Source organism: Diuraphis noxia, unplaced genomic scaffold (genome assembly GCF_037042655.1).
Source record: "Diuraphis noxia isolate RWA-SAM2 unplaced genomic scaffold, SU_Dnox_SAM2 contig0004, whole genome shotgun sequence".
Taxonomy (NCBI): Eukaryota; Metazoa; Arthropoda; class Insecta; order Hemiptera; family Aphididae; genus Diuraphis; species Diuraphis noxia.
Window position 1 is genome coordinate 53,420,351 of NW_028301714.1, and position 17,025 is coordinate 53,437,375.

A 17,025-nucleotide genomic window follows, 5' to 3' on the forward strand; every position below is an offset into this window, starting at 1 on the left:
GAGTCAGAGAGAGGAATACGAATATTGTGCGTGTTTGTGTGGTCTGTTAGATTCTATCGTGAGATGCAGAAGAACCAGGACCAAGGTCGACTCGCTGTCGACGGCAGCGAGCATAGACGGACCTTATCTGTTTTATGTTTTTTATTACTTATTAAAAAAAATTGAAGCGCCGTATATATTACAATATAAAAACATAATTATATCGCGTAAGCTGTAGGGCTTTGATGCATGGAAATGATATTATGATATGTATCTAATAAAACTCTAATAAAACTGTTTATTTAATCATTAATAATTTATTTGTTTTGCAACTGTCTATTTTCAAAAATATTGTTGGGATAAATTATCAGATGTTTAAGTGCGCTCGAAAAGTATAGCGTCGTATCTCATATCTCAATCTATAATTCTGTACCAATAAGAAAATTTGAGCAAAATGGATAGTTAGATAAACTGCTTGTAAGGTATATTATATTTTAGTTGTATTCATATTTTAGATTCTGAACGAAGCGATGAATGTATTGATTTTACCATGATGTGTTTTTTTTTGTGTCTGTCATCACGTTTTGGGGCAGTAAAAGTGCTTTGATTTTTGACTTCAGTCCTCGTTTGATCAGAAAGTGAATCTAGTTGGTACTTTGTTGGGGGGGGGGGGGGGGTCAAAAGTAAAAAAATCTTAATACTTTTCTAAATAATCGAGAAAAACAAACTAAAAATTAAGGGAAAAACGGGAAATTTTCTTTTTAAATCTAAGATTTGAAAATTTGTAATAATCTATAATATATCCTAGACAGATAAACCGTCTTCGCTCAGAATCGTTTTTCGTATACAATAATGTAATATTATTGGATTCAAATTTAATTCCATCCATTACAGTAACCCACTTGTAACCTACTGTACAGCAGAGTGACATCCACGACTTACCCGCCTTTTTTATTTCTAAATTTAAGTCTGTGTTATACCTACACCTAGGTATCTGTAAGTTTTAATTTTAAGATTTTATTTTACGTGTACGCAGTATTATAAGGTACAAAATGCCCACGAAATACAGGAACTACTAAAAAGCCATTACATATATAGTCCAAACTTTTATTCCCTTTAGTGAACACGCTATTTTTCTAAGAAACTCGTCTCTACAAAAAATATGCCTCATACCTGTGATTTATTGAAACTCTTATTATAGATTACATAATAGATTATATTGACGACAACAACATTAGTTATACCTAGGCAACTCGTTTTCCAAGGTGTGTTATTTATGTATTTATGTTCTAATAGTTCATACCTATAGACTATAATAGACTATAATAGACACTTAAAACGATTTTAACAACCGGAAAACATTATTATTATAGTAAAAACGTGTAAATAATAATAACGATGATACACCTTATACTCATAATATAAAATATTAACGTGTACCTCAAGCTTGTAATAAAAAAAATTGTATCTAGTATTTAAAATGATTGCCAATTAAACTTTCGAAATTCCAATTATACATTATAAAAACAACATCAATATGACGTGTGGAGTAAATATCTGAGATTAAATTTATCTTTTGGTTTCATCTGCACATCAGCTCGCTGGTTGATAATGGAAGCTAATTTTTAGGATAACAAACGAAATGCAAATAGTACTCGTTCGTCGTGTCTCGTGTGTACGTTCATTCTTCAAAAGAGGTTAATCTTTACAAATAATCATTTTATTGGTCTATCCATAAAATTAGGCACTTATATATAGGTAATCATGATATACATTTTGAATATCGTCGAGGATTTTAATTATCAGAATGCAGTGTGTTATTATCAATATACATATTATACCTATGCCAATTATTACGGTATGGGTACCTATAATGTATATGATAACGAGTAAAACAACTCACATAATTAATAGGTAACCAAGGAATATTGAGGTGTAATATATTGTATGCATATCATTAAATATTCGTAAATCTAGCGGACACCTAATATGTGTAGTGTATAGGTACCTATATACATAAAGATTTAATGCGACGTGAAATTTCAGACAGAGGTTGTCTGCAGTATGATATAAAAGCAGTGTACTCTATATAATATCAGGGGAGTCAAATTATTTGAGCACAACGTGCTAAAAATTACCTTTTTTCCAAAGCGCACCATGAAAAATATTAGGTAAATGTAATTAAATATGTTATTAAAATATCATATTATATATGTAATAAAAATATTTAAATTTTTTGCGTGCCATGGATTTTCCATTCCTAGCTGCTATATATATATATATATTATATATAACAACTGTAAACTCAATGGCCCATGTTGCCGAGAGCATTATTAATCATAAAAAAGATAATATTATATATAAATATTCAAATATTAATTGTGTAATTTTATTGTATACGTTTATATCGACAAATGCGTCACTTGTGTATATAATGTAATAATATTAATATGTACACGCGAGTGAGTGCACACGTCATCTCAATCGCAATACGATCATCTGACGACCTGTCGAAAATGGCGCTTACCTAGCTTTTACCATCGCGTGCCCCGCAAACGTCCGTAAGCATTACTTACACGTCTATGTACAAACGATCGACCGAGACTCGGATATATCTATACCCTTCACACACATATCATATATATTTCATAAAAACGTATATAATTATAACCCGACCAGACCACACACACGACATTCGTGGTAAACCACACACACACATGCTCCACTACGCTGACAATATTTTCTGACACTAAATTTCCACCCATGTGTCACATACATATATAATAACATAAAATCTCTTCGCCGACGCCACAGTCTGTTCTAACTCCGCAGTAGTCGGGTATCTGCAGTCGTGTCAGGCGCCCACGCGTGTTTATTAATCAAAATTATTCATAATAATATAATACCAGCAGTGTGTACATTATAATATAGTATAGATACGATACTACGAAGGGATGGCTTGGCGAGTAATATTATGTGTTATAATGTGTATTGAAATTGTGTGAAATAAAATATTTTATACGGATTAATCGTCGTCGTGTAATACTTGCTCACCAACTATAGGCACATATTAACAATAATAATTAATGGGGTCGGTGCGCGTATAAATGTTTTACCTTCCTTTATGGTAATAATAATATTATTATATTATGTTTATACTTAACAGAATCCGCACGATATAATAATAGAGGCACGAAATCAACGTTCTTCCGCGATCCCGTCGTGTGTACCTATACTATACGACGCCGAAATTGTAGGTATAATAATAATAATAATAATTACTTGTGGCAAAATCGTATATACATTGATGCCACCAATTTCCATTATTAAAGTGTTTTGGTTACGATCGTATATACAAAATACATATATTTTATAATATATAATTTGCATGTAATATAGGTACGCGCACAGCATTATAAAAACTTGGGCCGAACGTTGTCATGTCCAACAAGGTCGCTGTTACTGAAGATCAAGGTCCGCGACGTTAAATTACAATATAATATAATATACTACATTAAAACTCTTTTCTTATTTTTTCTTATTTTTTCTCAGTTTTTTTTTTACTCGTTATTATAAAGGGGTTGTCCGTGAACTTCACATATTTGCATTTCCCCGTATATTTTTGTTTTAACATTAAAATAATACCCAGACGCGTTGTCCAGCCGCCGTTTGCCATGACATCTACACTGTACAATAAAATTGGACTTATACCTAAACAGAAACCGATTAGAGTAATGATTATGGGACAACCCGGCGTGGGGAAAACTGGTAAGACATAATAATAAATATTTATTGTGACAATTACACCATATATTATCATTTATACACAATAAATTTATAATTACATTGAAAAAGATTTATAAATATATAAGTTTGACAAGGATGTACATTTGCAGACTCTCTCATTATAAGTATACTTATATAATGCTAGACATTTCATTTTAGGATTTATGTAGGCAAATTGGGTATAATTGTTATACGTTCTTATATTATAACATGTGTTGCAGCGCTATTGGTGAGGTTTGTAACAAAAAAATTCATCGGTGATTACGACCCCAACCTAGAGAAAATGTACACGCACCAAGTGTCCATGGAATCGGAAATGGTCAACTTCGAGATATTGGACACCGCTGGATACGTACAAGACGTAAGAAAATGACAGTCGTTTTTCTAATAGATTTTCGTTTTTTTTTATACGCTAGTCTTTTTATGATGCCTGTTGAATGTATTAGAAATCTTGCAACTTAGAAATGAATATGCGCTGGGCTGACGTGTTCATATTGGTATACTCCATTACGGATAAATGTTCGTTTGATGATTGCAGTAGACTCAAGTTTTTGATTAACTACAACAAAAAGAAACGTCGTCTCTCCACTAAAGTAAGAATTAGACGAAAACCATTTAAGCCACCACTGAAATTATTATTAAATAATTTATTCGAAATATGATAGCAGCTTTATTCTATATACAAATGTACGATATAATATTATGCTGAAAAATATAATTATTTATTGATACTGATCATCAAAATATGCAAGACGATATCGTTATATGTATACAAATGCTCAAAATAAAATTAATTATATTGACATTTATAAAAAAAAATAGCGTTTTGTGTATTTGAATGCTATACTTGATATTTTTCCCCTACAAAGAAAATTGATAAATTATAAATATGTTTTTGGGTATAGTGCAGTGGAAAAATTTCTTTAGTGACCTATACGAAATCTATAAATACGTATAATCTTATAAAAGGTACGTTAGGGCACTATTTTTTTTTTAAGTGGAAATAAGCTTGGGCATAGAAGTCTATAATAAATAATAAGATAATAATAATAATAATAATATGTGTACGTAAATTATTTAATTTTTTATGTAAGCTTATAAGTTAAAAACCATATAGGTATACAAAAACTTAAGAATCATAAATATTTATTGTTTTTAGGGGGATGATAACTGAATAGGTAAATGCTTTAAATACTTTAAATATCCATATTATCATCATACTACTCTGGATGTGTATATTTCGATCAAATTAGTTTACAAAGCGAGGTATAGATATACAAACACCGATTTTCCCATGAACTGAGGTATAAACTAAAATCGACATACACTAAATTGCACTAGCTATATTTTATATTTTTCACTGACAAAATCGGGTTATACAGCTAAAAATGGATGATCGTTTATCCTTAGTTAATAAACTCGAAAATACTGGACCTTTTTCAATAAAAGTTATATCAATATATTCCTTCAGACTTTGGGGGTGTTTTAACTTATTTTTTCAACCCCTAAAGCCTATAGACAGCTAAAACGCGGCTCACACATGATTTTTTATTGTTTATTTAAATGATTACCATAGATTACATATTATATTACTAGAAATAAGGCATAAGTACCAACAATTTTTTTCACAAATATATTTATATAAAAAAAAAACAAATTTTTGGCAATCGCAATACCGAACTGAACAGCTAATATTATAATATGTAACCAATGACAACCCTAAAAATAAATAAATAAAATATTAATTTTTTAAGCTGAAAAACAATACATGTGTAAGCTACTTTTTAACTACCAACAGGGATTGAAAAATAAGCTATAGGTACATTTCAATCTTTAAGAAATCTATTAATATAACTTTTATTGGAAACTTACCAGTAGTTTTTGAGTTAATTTATTACATTCAGACCAATATCCATTTTTATATACAGGGTGATTCACCAAGCATGCTCGCCCTTTTTTTTCTTTTATAATGCAGTTATCAAAATCTGATTTTTGAATATTTAAATATACTTAAAAACCATATTTTCAAATACTTGTGATTTTTTGTACCACTTAACAATCTTTTCCTGTGGAAATATACACTTTTGTTTTTCAAATAAGAACCCCCTTTTTTACTGTAAATTATTTAGTGGACAATTTCTTTGAACATTTTGACGTATTAAAATCAAAATTCCTATTAGTAGTTTTTGAGTTATTAAACTTTGTGTTCTAAGAATAAAAGGTCAATAGTTTAGGTTTATAAGGTATGTGGTCCATGGTGGATTTAAAATATTAGTCATTAATATTAATCTATCAACATAAATAATTTGTAAAAACGACATCAGTGGCTCAGTTGCTCAGTATCATAAATACTAGTTCAAATAGTACGTGTATTTTAAACTTTTGTAAAACTATTTTTAAGGACTATTATCCTTAGTACAAAACAATTTTAATAACTAAGAAACTACTCATACGGATTTTTAATTATGTACATAACATTTTTTTTTTTAATTATTTCATAAATAATTTATAGTAAAAAAGGAGGTTCTCGTTTGAAAAACAGAAGTTTATATCGCCACAGGACTCTCCTTAAGTAATAAAAAAATCTCAAGAATTTTAAAATATGGTTTTTGAGTATATTTGAAAATCCCAAAAATAAGAATTTGAATAAATTCATTATCAAAGGAAAAAAGCTGGAAAGTCGTGGATATCACTCTGCTGTACAGTAGGTTACAAGTGGGTCACTGTAATGGATGGAATTAAATTTGAATCCAATGATATTATATCATTATAATATAAAACGATTCTGAGCGGACATTTTTTTTTTTGTGATAAAGATCGACAAACTTGTAAGAAATCTTATATTAAATTTGAAAATCTTAGATTTAAAACTAAATTTTTTATAAATTTCTAGCTCAAAATAATTTGGGAATTTTTATGAGTTTTACGTATTTTGTTAAAATTCAAACTTTGAACGCTTATAAAAAAAAATGGTGACTATATTTATTTTATTTTTCAACTGCTATTGTAACAATATGTTAGGATTCTTGTATACAATTTTCAAGCTTTTCTATCCAACAAATACATTTTTATCGATATTAATTTAATAATAACTAATAATAATCGAAAATCCATATGCCTATAAATAGTCAAAATTAAGTCAAATTTTTTTAAAAATTGCACGGCGGATAGAATATACCTATATAAACATTCGTTGAAAATTTCATATATCTATGGTTATTTGTTTTAAAGTTACAGCAAAAGCCAAAATTGATTTTGTCGAAAACTGATTGTGATTAAAATTTCCCGTTTTTCCCTTAAATTTTAGTTTGTTTATCCTGATCATTTAGAAAAATATTGAGAATTTGACCCCCCAAAGTACCAACTAGATTCACTTTCTGATCTAACAAGGTACTGAAATCGAAGATCGAAGCATTTTTACTGCCCCAAAACGTAATGACAGACACAAAAAAACACATCATGGTAAAATCAATACATTCTTCTCGCTCAGAATCTAAAATGGAGATGAGCATGCAGGCTGAATCACCCTGTATATTTAGATATTGACGTTACACATTTTTCACGTATCTGAATTACCTATTACCATAAAATATTATTAGCGGTTACCTTTTATAGTATAGTATAAGCAATGTATGGCTTATGTGCTTCTCAATAAAATACCTATACATATATATTTTTAAGGATATGGTGTGCCCAAACTTTGTATGTACCTATGTCCTATATGGTGTTTTGAATACTTAACAGGTAAAATTTCCAATCGTGCTACACCACTGCATTTTCTTCCATAAATAGATTTTAAGGGGTGAGAAACTGAGAACCAAATTAAAGGTTAAAAATGAGTTTTTGAGATATTATAGTATATGAACATAAAACAACCGTGTTACAATTATAGTCTGTATTGATATTACAACGAGGCATGGATAGTACAATACCTGACTAACCTGACTATGAGGCTATAATCTATGCTATAAATTATAATAATAATAATAGGTGCCTATAGATAAGCTGACAAGCAACCAATATGATGATAACCACTATGGGTACCTTACTATTTACAGGAAACGCTTTCCGTGAAAGAGATTTATATAGATATTCGTTACTTAATCGTTATTAACTGGATTTGTTGACTATACTTATGACTAATGAGTATAATATATTATCATAAATTAGAAAAGTCATTGTTGACTAACTAAAACCATTTTTTTTTTTGTGGCTATTTTACACCTGTATAAGATAATACTACCATAGATAAAGTTATCTAATTATACCCGTATTATAAATTACACTTAATAATAATAATTGCATTACCTACGAATTTCTAAGTTATGTACTGCTTATTAGTGGGTACCTTCCCATAATGTAACAATGTATGTATACTCAAGGATTCTTAATATCATATTATCATGTATAGATATTCTTATGATATTCAGGATTTTCACTTCAGTGATCAAATGTTTTCCTTACACAAACTGGTTTGCCTAATATGTATTTAAATAAGATGATTTATTTATGAATTCTATTTTATAGACTATTTATACTTATTTGCAACATTTTTATACATTTTTTAAGGTTTCTCTGTGCCATACTGATGTCTGATACTTTATATTCATATTGATCAGATTTGGTCGTCGTGGCGTAATGACAATATAGCACTCATAATAGTTACGATAACCAATATAAATTGACAATTATCTATAAAATATAGCCTACTTATATTATGCATTTTAATATTAAAATATTGTTTTATGTAATTTGTGGTCTTAACTGTCTTAAGAATCAGAAACATGTTCCATTTTTTTCATGTGTGAAGTTTTTTATGATTATTTCATTATAATAGATATAATAGTGTAAAAAATGCATATTAATTCATCAATTAAGAATTTTTGGGCCGATTTTTTTTGAAGTTGTTCGTAATTGCCAGAAGATTTTTACGAAAGAAAATTTTGGGAAAATGCATTATTTTTTAATTATTTTCGGAATTTTTTGAAATTACCCGAGAATATAATAATAATAATTAATATAAATATTTTTATTTTTATTTTAGGGTTGCTATTGGTTATATAATTTAGTAGATGAATAAGATAATAGCAATTTGTTATAGCGTACCAATTTTAAAAATTGTTTCACCTAAAAAAGGCTAAAAATGCGAAAAATTATTATATAATTTTAGTCCTGTACCTATTTTATATGACTGTGTAAAATATCTTTTATGGAGATTAAGGTAGGGTGAACCACGGGAATTTGTTAGGTATGTGAAGTTTTGAACATAATTAGCTACGCCGGGTATAAATGTCGAATTAAACACAAATTTTGAATTATATAGCGTCATTATTTTTAACGGGCAACGAAGTGCACGATGCACGAAGATCAGCTATAGATTATAATAAATGTATATTTTAATGATATTTCTGTTCTTATAAAGCAGTGTCTGCCTGGTACTTAAAGGACCCAGGATGCATTTCTTCAGAAGGGCCCCCAAAAATGTTATTTCATAAAATTATGAAAAAAAAATGCTTAAAAGTAGTGAAATATTATATTTTTACGATTTTAGTAATATCGGGACCTCTCGACAAAAATACTTCCGGGGAGAGGGGGGGCGGATGTGTTCGCGGCCTAGCGGCCATGGCCAGGTTGACACTATCTTAATGTCTTAATTGTGTACGTATACAATTCCGTTCATCTTCGATGTTTTGAATAGTTATTGCTATACTATTTTAGCTTATTCGTCTCTAAGCAATAAGAACTAACTATTGCATTTATCACATGTTATGTATTTTATATCTATTAATTTCATGTGTAATATTGCACTATTACTAAATAAATTACTTCCTATACAGCCAGCTGCTAGCTAAATATTATATAATACTAATAATATGTCTACATTAAATCACTAAACTATCTAAAATTACTTCCTAAAACGCTATAAATTCATACCACATTTGGCACATCAATACCTACTGCCTATTTTAAATAATTATTAAGATTTTTGTTTTTTTTGTTTAATTTTTATTTGTTGAAAATTTTTTTTTAATAAAGTTAAATCATTTTTATATTTGCCTACATTTTTTTTTACTAAAAAATCTCAATTTATCTCAATGTTGCATATTATAGCAGTATATAGTACAATGTACTATATAGCTGTTAGCTTACAACAACAAAATCACATAAGTACGTATATTTATTTGATACAATTAATGGAAAAAGCACTTTTTATATATTATAAAAATACACAGCATATATTATAGGTATTAGGCAGTTCCCACCCAAAAAAAAAAATGTATAGTATTGGATACAAAATAATATATTGAAATAATTAACATTTACAATTCACAAAAAAAATCCCATTTAGGAATGATTAGGGTCCTCATTGGTAAATTTCATCATACGCAGGACAGAATTATTGTATTATAAATAATTATTTCATATTTGCACCCACTGGAACATGGGAAATTGGGAAAATTTACGTAAATTAACAGTATGGTGTATGGACCTTGATTAATTTTACTTCTGTTTATAGTTCCGGAGCATCCATCATCCATCTATTCTATCTTCCCACTAATGAAATTAGATAGAAGTGTTATGTTTCCCCAAATTCTTCTGTTACTCAATGTACCTAAATCTAGTCGTTCTAATATCGGTGTAAAATCGTGTAGAGTGCTCTCTTCATTAAAAGCAAAATACGTATATTCAAACATGTAAACTGCACGTGCTCAATCTAGTATCTACCATGCAACATACTGCTATGATAAATTTTATAGTAACTATTATTATTTTAATATTATTTCACATTATTATTTCCCACAATTATGATGACCTCATAAATCAAATATTGATACTGGTGTACCATAGGACGGTGGAAATAGATTCGTAGTATAAATAACTTAGTTCAATATCGAATTTCGTCGATATTTAAACAAGTTTAAAAAAAACTGAGGAATTGTATTTCTCAGATTTTGTAGAGTTCTGTAAAATTAACTCATAAGAAACCGTATATTACAATTTTCTCTAGCCTTAACTAAAACAACAAATTTAAGCATTTTTAATATTTTTAAACTTTTATGCTTCTTCATTATTAAAATATCTCTCAATATGTTAGATTTTAAAATTTTTATGATACAATAAGTATTTTTAATTAAATACTTAAACTTATATAAACCAACTAATATTATATGCATATTTATTATACTCCGTACACATTTATAATTGATATAATATTTAATCTCTTTAAATCTGTCTACTTATTGCCATAATATTATTTGAAATAAAAAATAAGAAAATGTGTACTATGTACATTTTATTAATAATTGACATTAACTTCAAAATAACTAGCATATGCGTCATGTATGAAGGTAGTAGCTGTGGTAAGTGACTTTAAATGAGTTACAATATAAATATACCAACTAAATCTTAATATATAGTGTATAAATAATAATGGTAGGTACAACACTACAATGTAGGTAGGTACTCGTAACGTACCTAATACTGTAAATAATGTTTATTGGTAATCATCTGATAACGGACCTCATCTCAAGGATCATCCATTTGATGTGCCAGTGATACTGGTAGGTAACAAAGTGGATCAACAGTATGATCGGATGGTGACGTACGCAGAAGGTCGGAAACGGTGCCAGGAACTTGGATGCGTGGCTTTTCATGAGATTTCAGTGAGGGAAGATGTCGACCAGGTTCATGAAATTTTTACTTAATTTTATAGACTTTTTTATTTTTATTGTATATATAAACAATATATGCATGTACATTTTTTATTATATATTTTAGGCGTATGCAGTGTTTAAGGAAGCGTATACATGCTGGAAAGCAATGTCTAAAAATCCAAAACTAAAACGCTCTTCTTCTGATCACGGTGCAGAAGCACTCTTCAATTCAGCTTCTAGATTCATAAGTATTTATATATTTATTAATTTAATATTAATATATACGATCATGAGCTCTTAATTACATAAACAATGTACCTACAAATTTAAATTATAACATATACAAAATAATCTTATAAAATAACTAATCAAGTGTCAAAAATATAAATTATAAAAAAAGAATCCAAATGGACACAGGACAAAAACCATTTAACAAATTTATCACGCGTGTAGTTGAATAGTTGATAGTGGAGATGAATGTAAAAAAACAGCAGATGAATTGAAGAAACGTGAGAGGCCCAGAATGGTCAGAACCCATTAATATTTAACAACATTTTAACAATTTTTAAGAAAACCTTGATCTACTTGGAGTTGAATTCTGATAATTAATTATCATTCAATTAAAATATTATCACATTCACATCAAAAATTTTCTGCGACCTCTCCGATACCATTTTCAACAGCCTCAACGCCGCTTTTTTTTATTTTAAACGTATTAAAATATACTCAAATAAATACATTTTACTATTATTCACGTAAGCTATATATTTTTTATTTTCTATTGAAAACAATTTTCGTCACAAAAGATAATAATTTGCTTTAAATTTGAACTCAAAAAGGAAAGGTTTAAAAAAAAAATGTTTCACTGTGCATGCGAATTAAAAAAAGATTTAAGAAATAAGATTTTTTTAAATAATTGAAATATAAAGTGCTGTATGCAATATTAAAACCTGAGTCAAATTAAAGGTCATCTGGTTAAAAATATTTTAGTATCATCTTAAATCACTATCACACTATATAGTAGTTATATACATATATTATATATCTGAAACTTATGAAAATTTATTTCGTTGTAAGACTAGATAATAAATATATTTATATCTATTTATAATTAAAATATGTATATAAACATATATATAAATTAAAAAATGAGTAGTTAAATAGATATTAATAGTAGATGCCCCTGTATAATATTCAATTTTACATTTGTTATAATATTGTATTATGTATCTGAAAATTCTGACAAATGATCAAATTAAATGTAGGTACCTTGTAAATATGTTTCAATCGATTATTAATACCATTAAAATATTAGAAAATTTGGATATTAATATAATGAGTAGGCAATATTATCATCACTCGTATTACTGCATTATTATAATATATGTTATTACTTATTATTATGGTGGCTCGCTTGTACTGCAGTGCGAAATATTAATTTTGTTAACACTTACCTACCTAAATTTTGGAAGCTTTAACACTACTTATCAGCAGCGACATATTTATAATTATCTAGTCATTGATTTTATACAAAAAAATAAACATTTAAATATTTAATAATATTCCTTGTAAAGAGGAACATATCAATTTCTGTTGTTCTGATATCTCGTTCAAAATATATAAATATCTGAAAACCATTATCCTGTCATCTTTTATCATTGTTGGGATTTTGAATGCCTCTTGTCGATTGCTATATATATTATATTTATGCCACTGTAATTAGAATTTATATTTTATAGTTTATTGTTTAGGTATTTAGAGTTTAGTACTAGTTATTTATAGTTTATTAATTTCTTAACCACTCAATGCTCATTTGCTTAAAAGAGCTGTTTTCACTCATTTACCTAGCTAGTAGCCACCTATAAGTATCTACCTAATATTATTGAATGGAATCGTAGTAAGTAGTACCTACTCGAAATTGAGTTTTCATACTAATCACATCATAGCCTTAGGTAAAATACTAAAATGTAACATCATGAAAAATAAAATACATTGCAATTTGCAGTATTCGAACTGCAAGTGACGTACTAGACAATAAGTAATATTTTCGGACATAATAAAGGTGTAGGTACAACCAGTGGCGCCGAGTCCTATGTTTAAAAGGGGGCCGTCGATCAGAGGGGGGTTGGACGTCTTTGCAATTTTTAATCAACACAATAAACTACACTTAGATTCCGGATAAGGAGTTAACCTGTGCTCGAATTGAGGGGGGGGTACGCAGGGGACGGAGTAGGCTTGTGGCCGCTGGGGTGGCTTGGGGCCGTTGTATTTTCATTTGGCCTGAGTACATTTTTAGAAGTTCGGCGCCACTGGGTACAACCCAACCAATCACCATTTTAGCTTAACACAACATAATTTCAAAGAAAAAATTGAAAAAATTATGCATGTTCATATAATAATGATAATATAAGTTTTTTTTTCCAACTACTTATAAATTAGGTAGCTAAATATAGCTATATAATAATATTGGAAATTACGTACATATCACGGTTAGACCATGGCCATTGCTGCAGTTAAATATGTGTACTAGGTACCTATGCTACCTATACGTAAAAAATATATATTATATACACCTATATACTTATACCTATACAATTACTAAACCTAATCTACGCATACGTTAGTGCCATTATAATATACCATCGTAATTAACATAGGTATGTACCTATAACATTTAACTATTAATTTGTGAAAGAATAAAAAATCATGTGAATACAAAAATGACAGGCTGTAAAAATACATGAAAACAAATGCGTATAAATTCATGTCGTAATTCGTAAACAACCGTTTAGAACTTAACGGGCATAATATATACTCATTACTAATATGTCATATATATGTATATACATTGTTTTGGAATGTTATTTGTAAAGTTTTTATTTTTTAATAATCATCATTTAAAATAAAAATATCAATACTAAATCATAATGGTAGATATTACACCTATATAGTACTATAGTAGGTATAATCAGTTACGTATTTATGGTGGTTATAGGAGGGGAGGGAGTTGAGGGTATAAATATGTCTGTTAACTGATTAGTTCTTGCTTATTAGTTATTATATATTATGTTATTGATGTTAAGACTAACGACCAAGTAATTTTCGTTCAAGTATAAAAGTGGGAAATGTTTATGTACCGTTATAATTATTAAACTGTGATTACTTGCAAAGTTTCAAACGGTGAAAGAACCATAAACTTATAGACATCTCCAGAGCGATCCGTCACCCTTAGTACAATCATTTTAGGGCACAGTTCGTTTTTGATTCTTATTTTTCTATAATAGGTACCCGGCGCAGTGTCCACCCATTAAAACCCCAACTTTCCTCTACATGAAGGCACCAGATTGGTCCGGCGAGTTACCGACTAAAACTCGGCGAGTCGTTGACCCAAAATATGCTAAGAGTTAATTTTTATTAATTTTACATGTGGTTGTAGGTTGCTATTATTAAGTTTGCAAGTGGACCGATAAAGTATAAAAAAACTCGGTGGATAGAATCTGTATAATTCGGCCCTGCCCACAAGGCTCCATTATCTTTACGCATCATCTATAAATCAATACGCAAACCTTCATAATAAAAATCATTTTAATGTAACATCACATTTTATAATTGTCACAAATAGAGAAAGCTTGGATGGGCTTAGTCTCCCCCCGTCCAAAAAAAAAAAAATGAACCCCTTTAATCGATAGGTAGTTTTTTTTAAGTAGGTATTTAATCTACCAGCTATATATAATTACGATGATTTAAACATACTTTCCCTATAGGTTTACCACCTTATCGATTATCTATGTTAGACTTATAAATAATATTGGGGACTGAGAGCATCCCTCCTTAGAAATTAGCTTATTTGTGCCACTGTCATCTATTATAATAGCAATATATTACAATTTACAATAAGTATATATTATTTTTATACTATATTATAACGTTATACGTATAAAACATTTGTTGCAACACTAATGCAGGTTGGCCGTTAGTGTTCGGAGATAGCGCGTGTAGTTCATCAAATCGTACGGAAGACACTCCCGAGTTCCGTGCCAGGGCTTCGACGGAAGGACACATTCGATCAGGCACGACGGCTTGTCGGTACCTGCCCACGTTGTCAGCCAGAGGAAGTATTTGCTGCTATTTGAAGAAATAAAAATCAACACCGTCGCGTATAAAATAATATACATGTACACAATATTATTACAACATATTATATATTAAGCTACCTACCTATATATTATATTATATACATTGTGAGTGGCATCGATAATATTGTCTTGATGCACAATAAAATATAGTATAACACCATCGATATGTATTATGTATATAATTATACGTTAATTCACGTATCATAGGTACTATTATTATATAATAATAATTACATGATTATTAGCTACTTATGTTCAATTTATTGATATAAATCACAACGATCACGCATGTTGGCGAAAAAATATCAATTTTACTGACTCGTATATTATATTATAGCCTATAGGTATCTACACGGGGCACGGCTATACACGTCTAAACAACAGTTAATAAAATATCTACATAAAAGTTAGCCTATTATAACAACACCAATAACAATCATAAGTGTTTTCATAACGTTAAGATGAGATAATTTTATAAGTCAGTAATTATACTAATTAGGTACAATATATTGATGTATAAACAGCATACCTATGCAAATGATTGTGTAATAAAGCTACCTACCTATATATAGTACCTATAACGATTCCACCGAAAGTGCCTTATTTGACCTGTAAGAAACTTATCACTTTCATTGGTTATCGACTCCGCCAGTTTATATACAATTTTATATAATAAAAATTATTGACGATGAGAGAATAAAAATTATTGGGATGATTATATTGATAATACATCTAAATTTAATCCAAAAATATAGAAATCGTCTTCGATATCATTGGAACGAACACGGAACAACTAATAATTCCGAATTTTTCTATTCAAAACTTATAAATAATACCTATTCATTAAATCGCATCCTAATATATTTGTATTTCAACATGCATTGAATAAAACTACCTATTATGTACCTAATTCATATAACAGCATATTAAAAGATAAACATAATGGCATAATATAATTATAAAATCAGCAAAAAAAAAAAATTATAAAAAGACAATTATTTAAATAAAATATTGATAAATTCATTTAAACGAAAATGGCATATATGCGTAAATCGCATGTGTATATATTATAATCTAAAGGAAAAACAAACTAAATTTTAAAAACTATAGTGTAAAAGTTAAAGTAGAATGTCTAGTAAAATGCCTCTTCTCTTAAGCTCTCTTACGTATACTTAATATTTATTATAGGTTGTTAATCTTATTCCAAACATCCAATATAATATTATATTATGTATTGTAGTTACTTTTTTCTTCAATTGTTTTCAATATTTCGTACCTCGCACGGTACGCATTTATTTTTATATACTATATTATACAGTGAAACATCTAAATACCGGACACTCTCGGTCACTTAAATGTCGTCCGCAATTAAGAGGGAAAATACACATTGAGTACACATTTCACCGTTCCCAAAATTCCGTCCGTATTTTGGAGGTGTCCGCTATTGAGAGGTGTCCACTATTGAGAGG

General features: G+C 28.9%; 1 protein-coding gene across 3 annotated transcripts; it reads left to right on the forward strand.

The window, feature by feature from the left end:
* Nucleotides 1-2,785: 2,785 nt before the first annotated feature.
* Nucleotides 2,786-15,720, forward strand: LOC107161763 (ras-related and estrogen-regulated growth inhibitor). 3 transcript variants are annotated; one of them, XM_089226363.1, is made up of 8 exons: nt 2,786-3,070; nt 3,146-3,236; nt 3,379-3,747; nt 3,987-4,126; nt 4,212-4,358; nt 11,298-11,450; nt 11,545-11,668; nt 15,386-15,720. In XM_089226363.1, exons 3-8 carry the CDS (start codon nt 3,654-3,656, stop codon nt 15,559-15,561), a joined length of 834 nt encoding a protein of 277 aa, XP_089082489.1. In that variant the 5' UTR covers nt 2,786-3,070; nt 3,146-3,236; nt 3,379-3,653; the 3' UTR covers nt 15,562-15,720. The 3 variants fall into 3 exon arrangements, with proteins under 3 accessions (XP_089082489.1, XP_089082490.1, XP_089082488.1); XM_089226364.1 differs by having other exon boundaries at nt 3,146-3,232; XM_089226362.1 differs by having other exon boundaries at nt 2,786-3,232.
* The last annotated feature ends 1,305 nt before the right edge of the window (nt 15,721-17,025 follow it).

Bases quoted from the DNA above. Each gene is read 5' to 3' on its own strand.
- LOC107161763 (XM_089226362.1), top strand. From the start codon at position 3,654: ATGACATCTACACTGTACAATAAAATTGGACTTATACCTAAACAGAAA. The intron at 3,748-3,986 runs GTAAGACATAAT...CATGTGTTGCAG, and splicing joins ACCCGGCGTGGGGAAAACTG to CGCTATTGGTGAGGTTTGTA. The intron at 4,127-4,211 runs GTAAGAAAATGA...TGAATGTATTAG, and splicing joins CCGCTGGATACGTACAAGAC to AAATCTTGCAACTTAGAAAT.